General features: G+C 43.6%; 1 protein-coding gene across 2 annotated transcripts in view; it reads right to left on the reverse strand.

The window, feature by feature from the left end:
* SCN10A (sodium voltage-gated channel alpha subunit 10) overlaps positions 1-14,806 on the reverse strand; it is an 89,484-nt gene that overhangs the window by 47,077 nt on the left and 27,601 nt on the right. For both annotated transcript variants that reach the window (XM_087431719.1, XM_087431720.1), the window contains 4 exons: positions 14,601-14,798; positions 13,715-13,885; positions 10,004-10,297; positions 7,409-7,520 (listed from right to left, as the gene is read on the reverse strand). In XM_087431719.1, coding sequence (XP_087287845.1) covers positions 7,409-7,520; positions 10,004-10,297; positions 13,715-13,885; positions 14,601-14,798 — 775 coding nt within the window. The remainder of the gene's footprint in view (positions 1-7,408; positions 7,521-10,003; positions 10,298-13,714; positions 13,886-14,600; positions 14,799-14,806) is intronic.

Genomic DNA, 14,806 nt, shown 5'->3' on the forward strand with positions numbered 1-14,806 from the left:
GAAAAATAATCGTGGCTCATATCATAGACAAAATGCTAATTTCATTACTAAATAAGAACTCTTAAAAATCAATGAGAAAAAGACCAACCCAATAGAAAAACAATCAGATAGTTTCTGAAAAGAAAATTCAAATGGTTTGTAAATATTTGAAAAGATTGTCAACAATACTTAAAATGAGAGAAATGCAAAATAAAACTGTACTGAGATATTATTCTCACTGATCAGAAAAGACAAAACAGTCTAAAAATCATGTTCAGGAGGGTGTGGGTTGAAAGGCAATATCATCTATCGCTTGGGTGGGTAAAAATTTTTACATTTATGGAAAGTATCCACCATCTTTCAAAATTAAAAAGGCATACCCCCTTTGACAAAGCAATTTCACTTCAAGGCGTTTAACCTATGGTTAAACCTCTACATCTAGAAAGTGATGTATTGACTGCAGAGTTTACTTCCCATCAAGAGTAGATTGGTTAAATAAATTATGGTACATCCATACAATGTAATACTAACTGTTATCTGAAAGCATAAGGGTACTTATGTAGAATGATTTTCAAAATACATTAATTGAACAAATTGTGGTACAGAATAGTATATATGATATGCTACCATTTGCAAGGAATAAAAAGGGCTATATATTTTTGATTGAACATACATAGAATATTTTTGGAAAGAAACACAAAACAACTGGTTTGAGTATTGTTTCTGGGGAAGGGAACAGGGTGGACAGAGGGATATTTCTTTTTTATATATGCCTTTTTTCATATGCCCTTTTGTACCTTTTAAATTCTGTGTAATATATTGCCTATTCAAACAAAAATGTTCTAAATAAAAATTTGATACAGAGATTCTATTTAAAATTGTGGAGTAAAAAATGTGCTGCCCTTTCTACTTCCAGAAATCAACAAAGGCGTCAAGGAGACTGAGAAATAAAAATGCAAACTCTTGGCAATGATTTTCTGGATTTCACACCAAAAGCAAAGGCAACAAAAGCAAAAATAAACAAGTGGGACTATACCAAACTAAAAAGCTTCTGCACAGCAAAGGAAACCATCAACAAAATGAAATGTCAACCTACCGAATGGGAGAAAATATTTGCAAATCATATATCTAACAAGGGGTTATTATCAAAAATATATAAAGAACTCATATAACTCAATAGCAAAAAACCAAAATCTAATTAAAAAATGGGTAGAGGAACTGAATAGAATTTTTTCCAAAGAAAACATACAAATGGCCAACAGGATATAAAAAAGTATTCTACATAACTAATCATCAGGGACACGCAAATTGAAACCACAATGAGCTATCACCTCACACGCATTGGAATGGCTATTATGAAAAAGACAAGACATAACAAGTGTTGCCAAGGATGTGGAGGAAAGGGAACCCCTGTGCGTTGTTGATGGGAATGTAAATTGTGCAGCCACTATGGAAAGCACTATGGTCGTTCCTCAAAAAATTAAAAATAGAACCATCATATGATCCAGCAATCCCACTTCTGGCTATACATCCAAAGGAAATGAAAACAAGATATCAAAGAAATATCTGCACTCCCATGTTTATTGCAGCTTTATTCACAGTAGCCAAGATATGGAAAAAACTGAAGTGTCCATCAATGCATGAATGGATAAAGAAGAAGTGGTATATATATATATATGCACACACACAATGGAGTCTTATTCAGTCATGAGAAAGGAGGAAATCTTGGTGTTTGCCCTCAACCTTGAGGGCATGATGCTAAGTAAAATAAGCCAGACAAAGACAAATACTGATACTGCATGATATCACTTATATGTGGAATCTAAAAAAAAAAAGTTGAACTCGCGGAAACAGAGAGTAGAAAAGTGGTTGTTAGGAGCTGGAAGGTGAGGGAAATGGGGAGAGGTTGGTAAAAGGATACAAACTTTCAGCTAAAAGATGAATAAGGTATGAGAATCTAATGTAAAACATGGTGACTATAGCTGATAACACTGTATAATTGAAATTTGTTAGGAGAGTAGAACTTAAATGTTCTCACCAAAAAAAAAAAAAAAAACATAAATACATGAGGTGATGAATATATTGATTAACTAGATGGGGGGAGTCCTTTCACAATGTATATGTATATCAAATCATCACAATGTATACTTTAAATATCTTACAACTTTATTTGTCAATTATACCTTAATAAAACTGAAAAAAATCTTCCCAATTAAAAAAAAAAAGAATGTGCTGCCCCTTTTACTTCCAGAAAGCTCCAAAGGCATCAAGGAGACTGAGCAAGAGAAATGCAAACTCTATTTTTGATCAAACTAGGTAACACCTGTAAACTCAAATAGTAAGTTATGTTCAAAGGCTATCAAATGCGGCACGGGTCAATCAGGGTGCAGGAGGGTGTTCTGGAGGGGCGCTGGAAACTATAGAGATCAAAACTGGCAAAGCATAGCTCTCTAAAGAAGTTAGTATGTCCTGGGATCAAAATCAACACACTCCAGTTGAAACAAAAGCAGGAGCTTCCCTGGACCTATTTTGCACCTAAAAAGCAGCACAGGAAGTAGGACCGAATGAGGAATCTTGCAGATACGCCATTAGGTCAGGAAGCAGCCTGTCTGTGAGGCAGGACAGGAAAGAGACGCAGCCTTGTAAACAGCCTTAACTTTGCTGATCTTGACTGTCTGGGGAGACACCAGAGGCTAAAAGAATCACGCAGTTGCTGGCTTGCAACGTGATCATAGTTTCTCCCCAAAAGAATCTCCTGCAAAAAGCTAATCCAGAAAGAACTTTCCTCCTTTCCTTCTTTACAATTAGAGATGTCCCTTCTCCTACTAACAGCCAATGTCTCCACTCATGCGGCCTCTCCTGCCACTTCAGGAATTTATTGAATATTTCCTCTCTTTCCTTTATCTTCAGTCCTTCCCATTCTCACAGATCCTCCCGCTTAGCAAGTAAATATGCTTAAAAAAACCCACACAGGAAAACCAAAAAACCTTCCTTCAACTCTACTTACACCTTAGTGTTATTTTACTATCTCCTCCCCTTCACAGGCAAACTTCTTGAAAAAGTTGTCTGTATACTATATCTCCAGTTCCTCACCTCTCACTCACTCTTCAACCCCCTCCAATGTGGCCTCTCTCTACTTCCCTACTCCACTAATCCTCTCTTGCTCAGATCACCAAAGACGTGCATGTGACTAAAGCCCTTGGACTCTTTTCAGGCTTGATCTTACTTGGTCTTTCTATAGCATTGCCTCTTTTGACCTTTCTCTTCTTCCTGAAGGAACTTATACTCTTGGCTCTGCGAGGTATTCTTTTTGGTCTTCTCGCATTTCTAGGCATTCATTCTCAGCCTCCTCTACTGGCTCCATCTCTTCTCCTCAATCGTTAAACATTGTAGTTTCTTAGAACTCTGTCCCAGACCTTATTCTCTTCTAACGTGATTCTCTCTATGTCATCTTATCCACTTGCACCATTTCAAAATTACTACGTATATTCAAACTGCTTTCAAATATGTATCTCAAGGCCACCCTCGTCTTCTAAGTTCTAGACCCATTTATCATAAAGCCAGCTTCCTACTGGACATGCCTACCTGACTGTCTCAAGGGCTCCTGAAACCCAATATGTCCCACACTGAACTCATGATCTTACCCTCTCATCTTTCCCCAGTGAATCCCTCTGCTCCCTCTAAAGTGTTCGCTTTATGAGTCTTTGCACCGGCATCCCTTCAGTTGCTTACACCAGAACCATGTGACCACCAAGTCCTGAATCTTATGCCCCTTAGGTAGCTCTCAAATCCTCCCATTTCCCATCATCCCCACTGCCACTGCCCCAGAGTCCAGGCAATGCCGTCTCTCACCTGGCTTCTGCCTAACTGGTTTCCCTGCTAATGCTCTGTCCTTCTTAGTTCCCTTCTCTACACAAATTCAGAGTAACCTTTATAAAATGCAAATGTAGCTCCCCTGCCTTCAATCTTTTAATGGCACCTCACTGCTTTTAGGATGAAGTCCAAAACCCTTAATATGATGTAGAAAGTTCTGTGGGTCTGGCCCCAGTCCATCTCTCTAGCCTTATTTTGAGCCCCTCTCCTTGCTCTCTATGCTCCAGCGACATCAGCCTTTTTCATTTCTTCAAATGTTATGCTCTCTTCTGCTGCAGGAATTTTGCTGTCTTTTCTGCCTGGCATACTTCCCTAACCCCAGGCTAGCCTTACCGTATTTCCCTTAGCATCCTGCACTTCTCCTTCAAGACACTCAGCACCTGGTAATAACTCACTTCCTGTCCTTCTCTCCCACTCAGCATGAGGGCAGAGACGGGGCTGTGCTCACTGCTGTGCTCCTGCTTATGGTCTTCTGGTTTGGACAACTGTCAAGTCTTAGCTTGTATGCCAAGGATAGGTGGTTCATGTGCCCTGAGCTCAGTGAATTACCAAGTTCTTACTAGCTTGGGCCAAACTTTCTCAGGCACAATCATCCCCAAAGAGGTAGACTTTGTAAATCCTATCACAACTCTGACAGCATCAAGCATCCTTCATGTATTCCATGGATGTAGTGGATAGACTGTCCAACCGGAGAAGATCACAGGTCATCTGTCCTATGCTCAAAAAACTTTGACCTCTTTGACCTAACCTAAGGACATCTTTACCCAGATTCTCTTAAAAATATCAATGTTTCTCCTGCCTTTCCTAGTCTTCTCTCCCAGAATCTTCCTTGAGAGAAAGTCTTTCCTACCTCAGGATATCTGATCATTCCTTATTCTCTTCCTCTTCATCAGTTCAGGTCATTATAAATTAGCATCACCCTCCCCCAGCATTACCTTTATTCATCACACTCCTTCACTATTCACTCAAGAACTGTTTGTTGAGTGCCTACCATGTGCCATGCACTGCTCTTCTAGGAACTGGAAATCCAGTTGCGAGCAAAACAGACACATGTCTGTCCTCATGGAATTTACAACCTTGTGAATAACAATAGCCAACATCTGCTGAGTATTCCCTGTGTGCCAGTCACAGATCCAAGCGCTTTACTTATGCTAACTCATTTAATCCTCACAAAACACCACAAGATAAGTACATTTTCACTATTTTACAGGTGAGAAAACTGAGGCACAAAGCAGTTAATGGAGCTCCAAGGTTGCACAGCTTACCATAAGGGGCAGAGCCGGAGTGCAAACCCAGGCAGTCAGGTTCCAGGGTCTGTGTTCTCAACTACTACCCTCTGTTGCCTCTCATCCATCTTGAGACTTCTTTTGTTCTTACCTAAATTGGGGTGTGTTTAGGACACTCATTTGGTTCATTCCTTTCTCATTCCTGCAAAATGCACTGCATTTACTGTTCGTCTGTCTAGAACTCTCTCTCCCAGGTTCTCACAAGGCTGATTCCCTCACTTTATTCAGATTTCTGGTCTCCTTAGAGAGAATGGCCTTCTGCAACCACTATATGTAAAATAGCCCCTTCTGCAGCCCCCTATTCTCTATCTTCTTCCCTATTTTATTTTTTCTCCTACTTCTTATCACTACCTGAAAATCTGTTTGTATTTGTCATCTGTACACCCTGGCCCCAGGATGTGGATTCCATGAGCACAGCACAGGCTTCTATCTTGTTCACCACTGAATCCCCAGCACCTGGAACCATGCCAGACACATGGCAGGTGCTCAGCAAATGTTTGTTGATGGGTGAAGAAATGAACACAGAGGGAAGGAGGAAGCTTGATAATTCTGAGGAATAAATGAAAAAGCAAGCTGTTTGTATTTAATGTTTGCTGTTTGATGGCTAAAAGAAAAAAACAAAAACAAAACAAGCAACCCACCTGTTCAACAAAAAACCATGGGCACAGCAGCATGGTTAAATTCTACACAGCCGTGAAAAATGTTAAGCATGCAGACACTATTCCAATGAAAAGTGATTATTAAATAAATATCAATGAGGAAAAATCATGTAAGAGTATGTGCACACTGTTGTTACTGGAATGTGTACACATTTCTCAAAACACAAACTCTGGTATGCAAGAAGTGTAACTTAAGCGTTGCTTTTCCCTATAATAGAATTCAATTTATACTTCAAGTTCCCAACCTGGGGACTCTGTTTTGGTTAATTTAATGTCTGCTTCCACTTTGTTGTCTGAGGGGGTGTCTGAGTTCTGGGGCGCTCAAAGGTGGTGGGGTTGAGCTGGTCCTTAGTCATTGCCAGGTGTATTTACTTGAGTCATCATAGTTCCCACCTGGTCTCTGGTGGGAAAGCCACGGAGACTGCTGTTCCCTCTTTGCCTCTCCAGGTTCCCTTTTTGGCTCTCACTCATTTTCTTCTGTAGCCTTCATTGGGGGTGAGGTCATCATCCAGCTACTCTCCTGTTGTGCTGGGGCCACAGGCCCCTCTCTGAGGCTGCCCCAGGGCTTCTCTACCAGGTACCTTACTGGCCCATTCTACTCTACAGTTTCTGTGCCATACTGGGCATGGGGGTCTCTTTCTAAGGCTTGCCACCTCTGGCTTCACCTAGAAAGTAGGGCACAGATTGGCTCTGTTTCAAATCCCTCAAACATTTTTCTTTTGGTTTCTCTTGTCTACCTTGCTCTCCCTTGCAGTTAGGATTCAGCCCAGGCTGGGAGGAGAGCACACAGGCCCCCTTCTCAGGAACAACCAACATCCAAGCTCCCTTCTCCCTCCTCCAGCCCATGACATTTTAAACATGTCTAGGGGAGATAAATAACTGGATATGACTAAGGCCATATTTTCCATATCCCAAGGCAAAATAAAACCTGGATAAGAAGACAGGCCTTATACTCAGGGAGAAGAGAATGCAGATCTTTGGAAACTTGAATGTCAGGTGGCCATGACCCAGTGCCATTCTTTTCCTCCACCCTTAGCTTGGTGTAAGCAACTGGAACTTGGACGCATCCCTAGGGATACTGAGTAGATTCCCACTTGATTGATGGAACCTTGAATTAACAAGGATTTGGGTAAATTAATCGATTAATTTACTTAAATTGCCTTCCAATGCTCAGCATAATGGGGGCTTGAGACAGAAATTAAGTTATAACCGTAAAAGTTACAGCCATCAGAAACATCAGGATAATTTTGCCATGTTTGAAAATGAAAGACTATTAAATTTATATATCTGAGTGGTAGCTTGAAATTCTCTGGTGCCTGCCAGATCACTTCTTAAAATCTAGTTTTGTGAATACATATGAAGCAGATGTTAATTTGAATAAAAGATGAACTCAGGCATTTCATTCATTGGATTCTATTGTTTTTGAAAAATTATCCACATTAAAAAAATTGATAAAGGGTGATGGAGCCAAGGGCATAAAAAAGAGGAGTATTAGGATCCCAGGGCACAGAGATGCGTGCCCATTGACACAGGTTTGGGGCATTCCCTCTGCTGCTCATGTGAAGACTCATCAGGACATAACGGATGGACATTCCACTGAGCAGTACTTACCCTCGAGGATGGAGGTCATGATACTGACAACACTCATTGCCCTTTGGACTTGGAAAGGTTCATTCAAGTATTCTGCTGATAAGAAATTCTTCTTTTGTCCTGCATCAAGTGCCTGCTGGGACACAAACAGAGTCAGGACACTCCTCCAACCTGAAGTCTTCAGTGACAAAGACAGATCACTCAGCCTCTTATTGGCCAGTCTCATGGGATTGTGAGCTGCCCAGGGAAGTTATGATCCTCTCCTTGGAGTCACGCTTGGAGAAACAGGCTACTGCTTGAACTTGGGGTAAGAGCTCAAGTGTGAGGACCAGGATGCAGAGTTAGGGTGCAACCAGAGCATATGTTTGTGGCTAACAGAGGGACCTGGGCTCACCTGAGGTCCTACAAACTCCTGCCCCAGGATAGGTACCTGGGCACCAGGGTGGGGACTGGGCTGCCTCCAGGCTCCCTGAGGTTTCTACCAAAGGGAAGTGACAGCTGCAAGAGCAGCAGGCCGGGCAGTCATTATGAGACTTCCTCTGGGCTGTACCTATGATGTTACACAGAATTCCTACTCCACGATAGGCTTTCTTGACCTCCCTTCCAATAGGCCCATTCCCCACGCAATGCACAACTCCGTTCCAATTCCACCCAGTCACTTTCTGAGGGAATATTTGTGTGTGTTGATTGTCCAGTTTTAGTTGTCTGACACAATCCTTTTGACCCTTCCTCTTTGGACCTTCACCGGAAGTTCTGTCTGGGCTCTGGGTCAGGCCCCTACCTCTAGTCACACCCAGCCCCTGGATGTGGGGAATCCAAGGCCCACAGCAGCTGATTCAGCTCTGCACAAACCATTCAGAATCCAAATTCAGGAAGCATCTATTGAGCAACTGCCATAGGCGAAGCTCATAGGTATGTAGTAAGCACTTAGTCCATATAAAGAAGGTTTAGAAAGTTTTCAACCATGAGGACTCAACAAAAGATACTCACAGCTGCTGTTGCTGCTTGTCAGACATATGTATATAAATGTAGGCACTTTATTATTCTATTTAGCCCTTCAGCTATTTAGAAACCTTTTTATAAGGGGAGACATGGAGGCTTGAAGAATTTAAGGGAGTTGCTACAGGACTCAGTTGGTAAATGGCACAGCTGTGATTGAAACCCAGGTCCATGGGACATGGAAGGGCTTAAAGAGTTTATCTTGCACAAGTCAAATACTTTAACTAAAATGAATCAAGGTCAGAATATCTAGGAAAGTGGTAGTCTGGGGAGCAATAATGAGGTTTCTTGAATGAGGCATTTTCTAGAGTGTTCAAGCACCTCCTGCAGGCTGGCTTTGACTTTAGCACTGTGCTGGTGATTCTCTGTGGCCTTTGGAGACCTGCTCTCCACCTTCTCTGCCCTGTTCTGTGCCTGAGGAGGGTGACCTGTGAAAACTGCATCACGCTCACCTTCTAGTTCTGGTGAGGTTTGGCTGGTGGGAGGCACAGATAGGAGATTAGAAACTGGAAGGAGAAGGAGTCAGCTATCTGTCACCTGGTTTCTTCCCTGCTGGGCTGTGGCTGGGCTGTGGCTGAGTTGTGGCCAGGATCCTCCACCTGAGATCACAGATTCTGTCTGGCCACCTCTCACACACAGCTACAGCTCTTGCTGGGTTCTGGTTCTGGTCCTTTCCCTCACCCCCTAGCCTAGGCACATAACAGCTTCTCACTTTTGCTAGTCTCTAGGTGCCTCACTGTCCCTTCTTAGTTCCAGAGTCCAGCGCACACCTCTGTAAATACTTCAATAAACTCTCTCCCCTTGCCCATTGAAGTGGTTCATCTGTTTCTTGCTGGGACCCTGAATCACATGACAACCAATCAGAGATGGAGCTGAGGTAACTCTGTAGGACTTATCCAAGTCAGTAGAGCCATATAATGGTCAGTTCACCAGTCTGTTTGCAAACTGCTCTCTGTCCTTGGCTAGCAAGAGAGGGCAAATGAAAAACACTAGAAGCATCATTACTGAAACTGGAGGGAGAGCTCAAATTAAATCACAGCTCCCAATCCAATGAGGAGTCCCTGGTTTGCCATTACATTCTGTGATTATTCTATTAAGAGTGCTAGCCAGTTAGTCACTGTTGCCTAATTTGTGCATTTTGGCAAGTTATCTCTGGGTAAAGCAAGGATTACTTTGCTTCTGCTAAGATCTATCCAGGGCGTCTCCCAGGATTTCTCTGAGTCCCATTTGCCAAGCCCAGGGTAGTTGTCACAGAACTACAGGCAGGTAGAGAAGAACTTTCAAATTTTCTCCTGCTCATCCAGGGAGCAAGCAGGCCTATCTCTAAAGCAATGATATGGAGAGAGGACAGAGAAACACTGGAAAAAATATGGGATTACCTGGAAAATAATCCATATCACTGTACTGCAAGGTAAGCCAGAAAACCTGTTTGACCTCAGTTAAACCCAGTCTCTCTCTCTGGGTCTCACCAGTGCTGTCTGTAAAATGGGAGTAGGTGGGAGGTATTGGGCAGAGTGATGTCTAAAGGACCCTTCCATGGGTGACGCTCAAGGCTTCTTGGCCAGAGGCCTCTAGCTGGAGGGCAGCCCAAGAGAGTTGGAATATTCACAAACTCACCGAGACTTCGATGGCTCCAGGGGCAAGCTCACTAGCGGGCAGTGTGGAGTGTCCATCTTCTCCATGCCCTGAGCTAGGGTTGGGAGGTTGAGGCAGTGGACTCCCAGGGAGGGGCCCTTGCTGGCTGGCACCCCTACCCAGCAGCAGGGAGCCCCGACGGCTTTCACAATCTCCGGGAAAGGCTCCATCATCTGTGACCCCATCAGGGAATGAGACATCTTGGCCAGGGGCCCGGAAATGGAACACACTGCCATGGCTAGCCCGGCGTCTCCCAGAGGTAAGGCCTAGGAAAGACTGGACATTGCCCCAGAGGAGCAGGAAAGAAGACAGGCTGGAAGCTCAGCGCGTCCCTCCACCCACTCCCATTTCCCTGCCCTTATTCTCATGACTTTCCAGTAGAAAATTAAAGACAGATCTAAAGGGTATTCTAGGTAAACATGAGTAGAGAACAAGGAAAAGAATATTCTTGACATAGCCTGGAAAAAGGGCAAGAGAGATGAGATTACGGTGCTTAGGATCAGCAAATAGATCATGAAGGCCAAGGGCATGTCAGAGGACTACCTTGTCACTCAGATGGGTCATAGTTCTGGACAAAGCTATCTCAAATTCCCTGCTCCGCATGCAAAATTATAACCTAAGGAGACTGTTATGCACACCAGTACTGGAACAAGCTTGGTAAATGGTTGTTGAATGAATGAGTGCACTTTATTGTCTGAAAATTAGGTTCTACAATTCATTAGATCCAACCTATGCATGTGTGAGAGTTTGTGTTGCAAAGGAGGAGACAAGAGCTTTATAACGTAATGCGCTTCCAGGATCCCTTGAGGCAAACTTTGAACAGTTAACAATGGGGAGATTGAAGAAAGCATAGCAGCCTAATTTCCTGGAAGAATAATGCCATTCCTCTAAATCAATAAACATTTCCCATCAAAATCTTCCTGTGAGGGAACTGTGTAGCTTACAGTTGCCAGAGGAAAGGAGCTAATTTCATAGGCTCAGAAACCCTAAAATATGTTGGGTTCATTAGTTCCCATGACTACTATGGGAACCTGACCATAACCAAGTTATCAATTCTGTCCTCAGGTCATATAAAGTATATCTAAAATCTAAACATTGACGTCCCACCAAACTCCAATAATACTGCTGAATTTTTTCCCCCTTCCTTAATTCCTTTTATTTACTAAACTACAAAAGTTGGGACGTCTTGTCAATTAGAGTCCATCCCACAGAACTGAAGTTTTCTTTCTTGATAATTTGGAGCCCAATCCTGTTCAGCAATCATCATTGCAATCTCTATATTATAAAGTGAGCACTCTTTGCCTAGAATATATGCCCAAGGACTATGGAACTCATAAAAATCCATGAATCCTTCCCACTTTTATAGCAAAGAAGGAGAATTGGCAAATCCTTGTTAAAGATGGGACAATTGAGTTATTTGCACTTGGGTACTAAGCAAACTAACGAAGAAACTAAGAAGAAAATTTGGGTCCCATATTTGACAGGCCGTACCTCCTCGGCCACCAATTAACATTTCAGAATTAACCTGCTTGACAAAGGGTGGGCAATGACCTCTGAATCTAAGTATTAGATTTGCCTTAAAATGCATCATCCAGGCAGGCCATCTGGTTTCCCGCCAAACCTCTGCTGTGTCTCTCCTAGGTGCTACCCCAAACCTTTCTCTTATTACTGCTGGTCAGAAAATGGTTTTATATAAAAACTGCCTATGGTCTATTTACCACATGAATACACCTGGAGAAAGAGGAAGGGAATGCCTTCTTGAATGGACTCCACTTAATCAGTTAGCATTAAAGAAGTGCCCAAACCGTGCCTCCCTGTCTATGTACGTGTTCTTCTTTCTGCCTGGAAAATACTCCTCCCCAAACCCTTCCAGTCCTCAATTACTGGAGGAATCCTTACTCGCTATTTACTATTCATTTCAATTATCCCCTCCTCCAGGAAGCCTTTCCTGATATACCCTCCACCCCCATAAGAGTGGATGTTTCCTTTTCTATTCCCAAAACACCATGTATGTCTCCCTATTACTGTATTTAACATATAGCTGTTTTTATATCTGCCTCCTCCACCCAAATGGAAGTCCTTGGGAAATGGACCATGTTTTAGTCATCTGTTTATACCAAGCACCTAGTATTGTTAATTAACAAGACACAGTTCCTCTTTTTCTCCTGTGAAGGTAAGCCTAGTTGGAGAGATAAGCACACACACCAAACAGTTATTGGACATCCAGGTGCGAACCTATGTGGGGCTAACTGAATGGGGGAAATTAAAGACCAATTCAGAGTGTCATTGACATTTCCATGGAAGCTGTGATTCATTCTGACCTATGATTTTCAGAACCCTAGTCAAATCTCCTCTGAAACATCTTCTGAACTGTGCCCTGTGCATGCCTGGTGCTGCTCAAAAGAGGCAGAACAAGGAAAGAAAGGGCGTAGACTCGGATAGATGCTGAAGTGTGAGTATCACTGAGGCCAGTGTGCATGTGAGCATACCTGTGTACGTTTATGCACACATAAATCTGGAGGTGTAGCAATAGTATTCCAAAAAGTAGAACATTTTTCAGATGAGCACAGGAAAAGAGACTAAGAGGGAAGTGAGTGTCAGAAGGCCTGAAAAATAGCCATGATGGTCCCCTTTCCTGTACTATTAGTGCAGGAAGTACTCTCTACAAAGGTCTTATTATCTCTAAGGCCTGAGGAAAGGGCATAATTGGGGTACACAGGACTTTCAAGGGAGAGGAAGGTGGTGGAGGAAACTTTGTGAGTACAGGGGATCTTGGAGTGGGAGGTAGAAAGTTACGATGGTGGGCAGAATTGCTACAGGGTCTGAAGTGAGGTACTGAAATTGTTCCTAGGCTGGATTGTATCACAGAGATGAGTGCTGTGTTCTTCTGTGCCGATAATAGGTGAGAATTTGAGCTGCAGGGGCTGAGGCATGAGGTCAGAAAGAAGCTTGTAAATAATTTCAGTACCATGGACAGCGACCACCCCCCCCAGCCCCGCCCTGCTCCAGAATTGCAGATAAGAGTGTCAGAAGGAAGATGACCCTTGATGTCCGCAGGTCCACAGACACCTCAAGGTCAGAATGTCCAGTGTGGGCTCACCATCTTCCCTACAAACCTGGGTTCTTCCTCAAGTGCTCCTGTTAGAATCACCACTCATCTAATTACTGAATCCACGGGGTTGGCCCCGTGGCTTAGCGGTTAAGTGCGCGCACTCCGCTGATGGCGGCCGGGGTTCGGATCCCCGGCGTGCACCGACGCACCGCTTCTCTGGCCATGCTGAGGCCGCGTCCCACATACAGCAACTAGAAGGCTGTGCAACTATGACATACAACTATCTACTGGTGCTTTGGGGGAAAAAAAATAAAAATAAAATAAATAAATAATTACTCAATCCTGAAGCCTGGGAGTCATTTCGAACTCCTCTCTCTTTTTTACACATTCCACAGTCTCAATCTTGTTGCTTCCTTCCCACCCCATGAGTCTTTATAATTCACCCCCTTTTCCCATCCATACTGCCTCTGTCCTAGTTTAGACCACTGTGGTCGGGGGCCGGGGTCTGGATTACTTAAATGTCCTCTTAATCTCTTTGTCTCCAGCTCTTTGCCTGCTACGAACCTCTTTCCACTTCAACCTATTGTTCATGGAAGCTGCCAAGATAGGTAATCTTTAGAGCATAAACCTGAACCCCTTACCCTCCTGCGCTGTTTGTAAGACTCAGATTGGGGTGATTTGTTGTCATCTGTGGAGCTCTCTGATACCCTTGGCTTCATTCTGTGCCTTCTGTCATTGGCATTTTTGGAGGCTAAAGGTGATCCATTGTAGGATTGGAGAGAGGCTGTGTCAATCCCCAGTGCTGCCAGCATCTGAAGAGAGAGAACAGCAGCTTCAGCCGATAGTATCTAGTTGAGCTCAGCATAAATGTGCTCCCCAGACACGGGGTGTCACAGAGGTGACGGTGTCTGAAACAGAGGAGGTCAGGATTAGGATCTGGGTGGTAGTGGGATTGAGACATGGCATGAAGAGCCACCTCTGTGTCACCTCCCTCATTCCCACCTTGCAGTAGACCCTATTGATGCCTTGCCCAGATCCCTTTTACCAGGTCAGTGCACTCATCTCCAGCTGCTTGAGCATTAGCTGCTAATGGACAACAGCTACAGTATTCTGCAGAAAATTTTCTTTGACTACATTTGGCTGGGGCAGGTGTGGGGATACAAAAGGCCAGCTCCCTTGTCTCAAGGTAAGGCTAACTCTGTGGTATAAGTCATGCCCCAGAGCTCCCCATAGGATCAGGCTGAAGATAGTCTCTGCTGAGGCCACATTCTTATGCAATTCTTCCCCTGTCCCATCCTGCTTCCTTCACTCTCCTTCTCCTGAGAGCACCCCTCAATAAATCATTTGCATGAGATCTTTGCTCAGGTTCTTTTTTGAGAAAACCTGCCTTAAGATGGTCCGTGAGATAAGACGACTCTTCCCACAGTTCCCTAGAATGACAGCCTTAATCTAAATGGCTGATCCAGTCCTCTGCCCAAGAATGTACAGCATGCAACAGACTTCACAAAGCTTTCACCCCTCACAGACCTCTTGCTCCTTCCGGAGCGTCTCAAGGGCCTCCTGGAACTTCTTTTCCTTGGCTTCAATTTCATCGATGGTTGCCTGGTTCTGCTCCTCATATGCCATGGTGACCACAGCCAAGATCAGGTTTACCAGGTAGAAGGACCCCAGGAAGATGACAATCACAAAAAAGACCATATATATTTTCCCAGAAGCCCTCAGCGTCTGCAGAT

This window comes from Ceratotherium simum, chromosome 5, assembly GCF_057802395.1.
Source record: "Ceratotherium simum simum isolate JZ-2026a chromosome 5, ASM5780239v1, whole genome shotgun sequence".
In the NCBI taxonomy this organism is placed as follows: domain Eukaryota; kingdom Metazoa; phylum Chordata; class Mammalia; order Perissodactyla; family Rhinocerotidae; genus Ceratotherium; species Ceratotherium simum.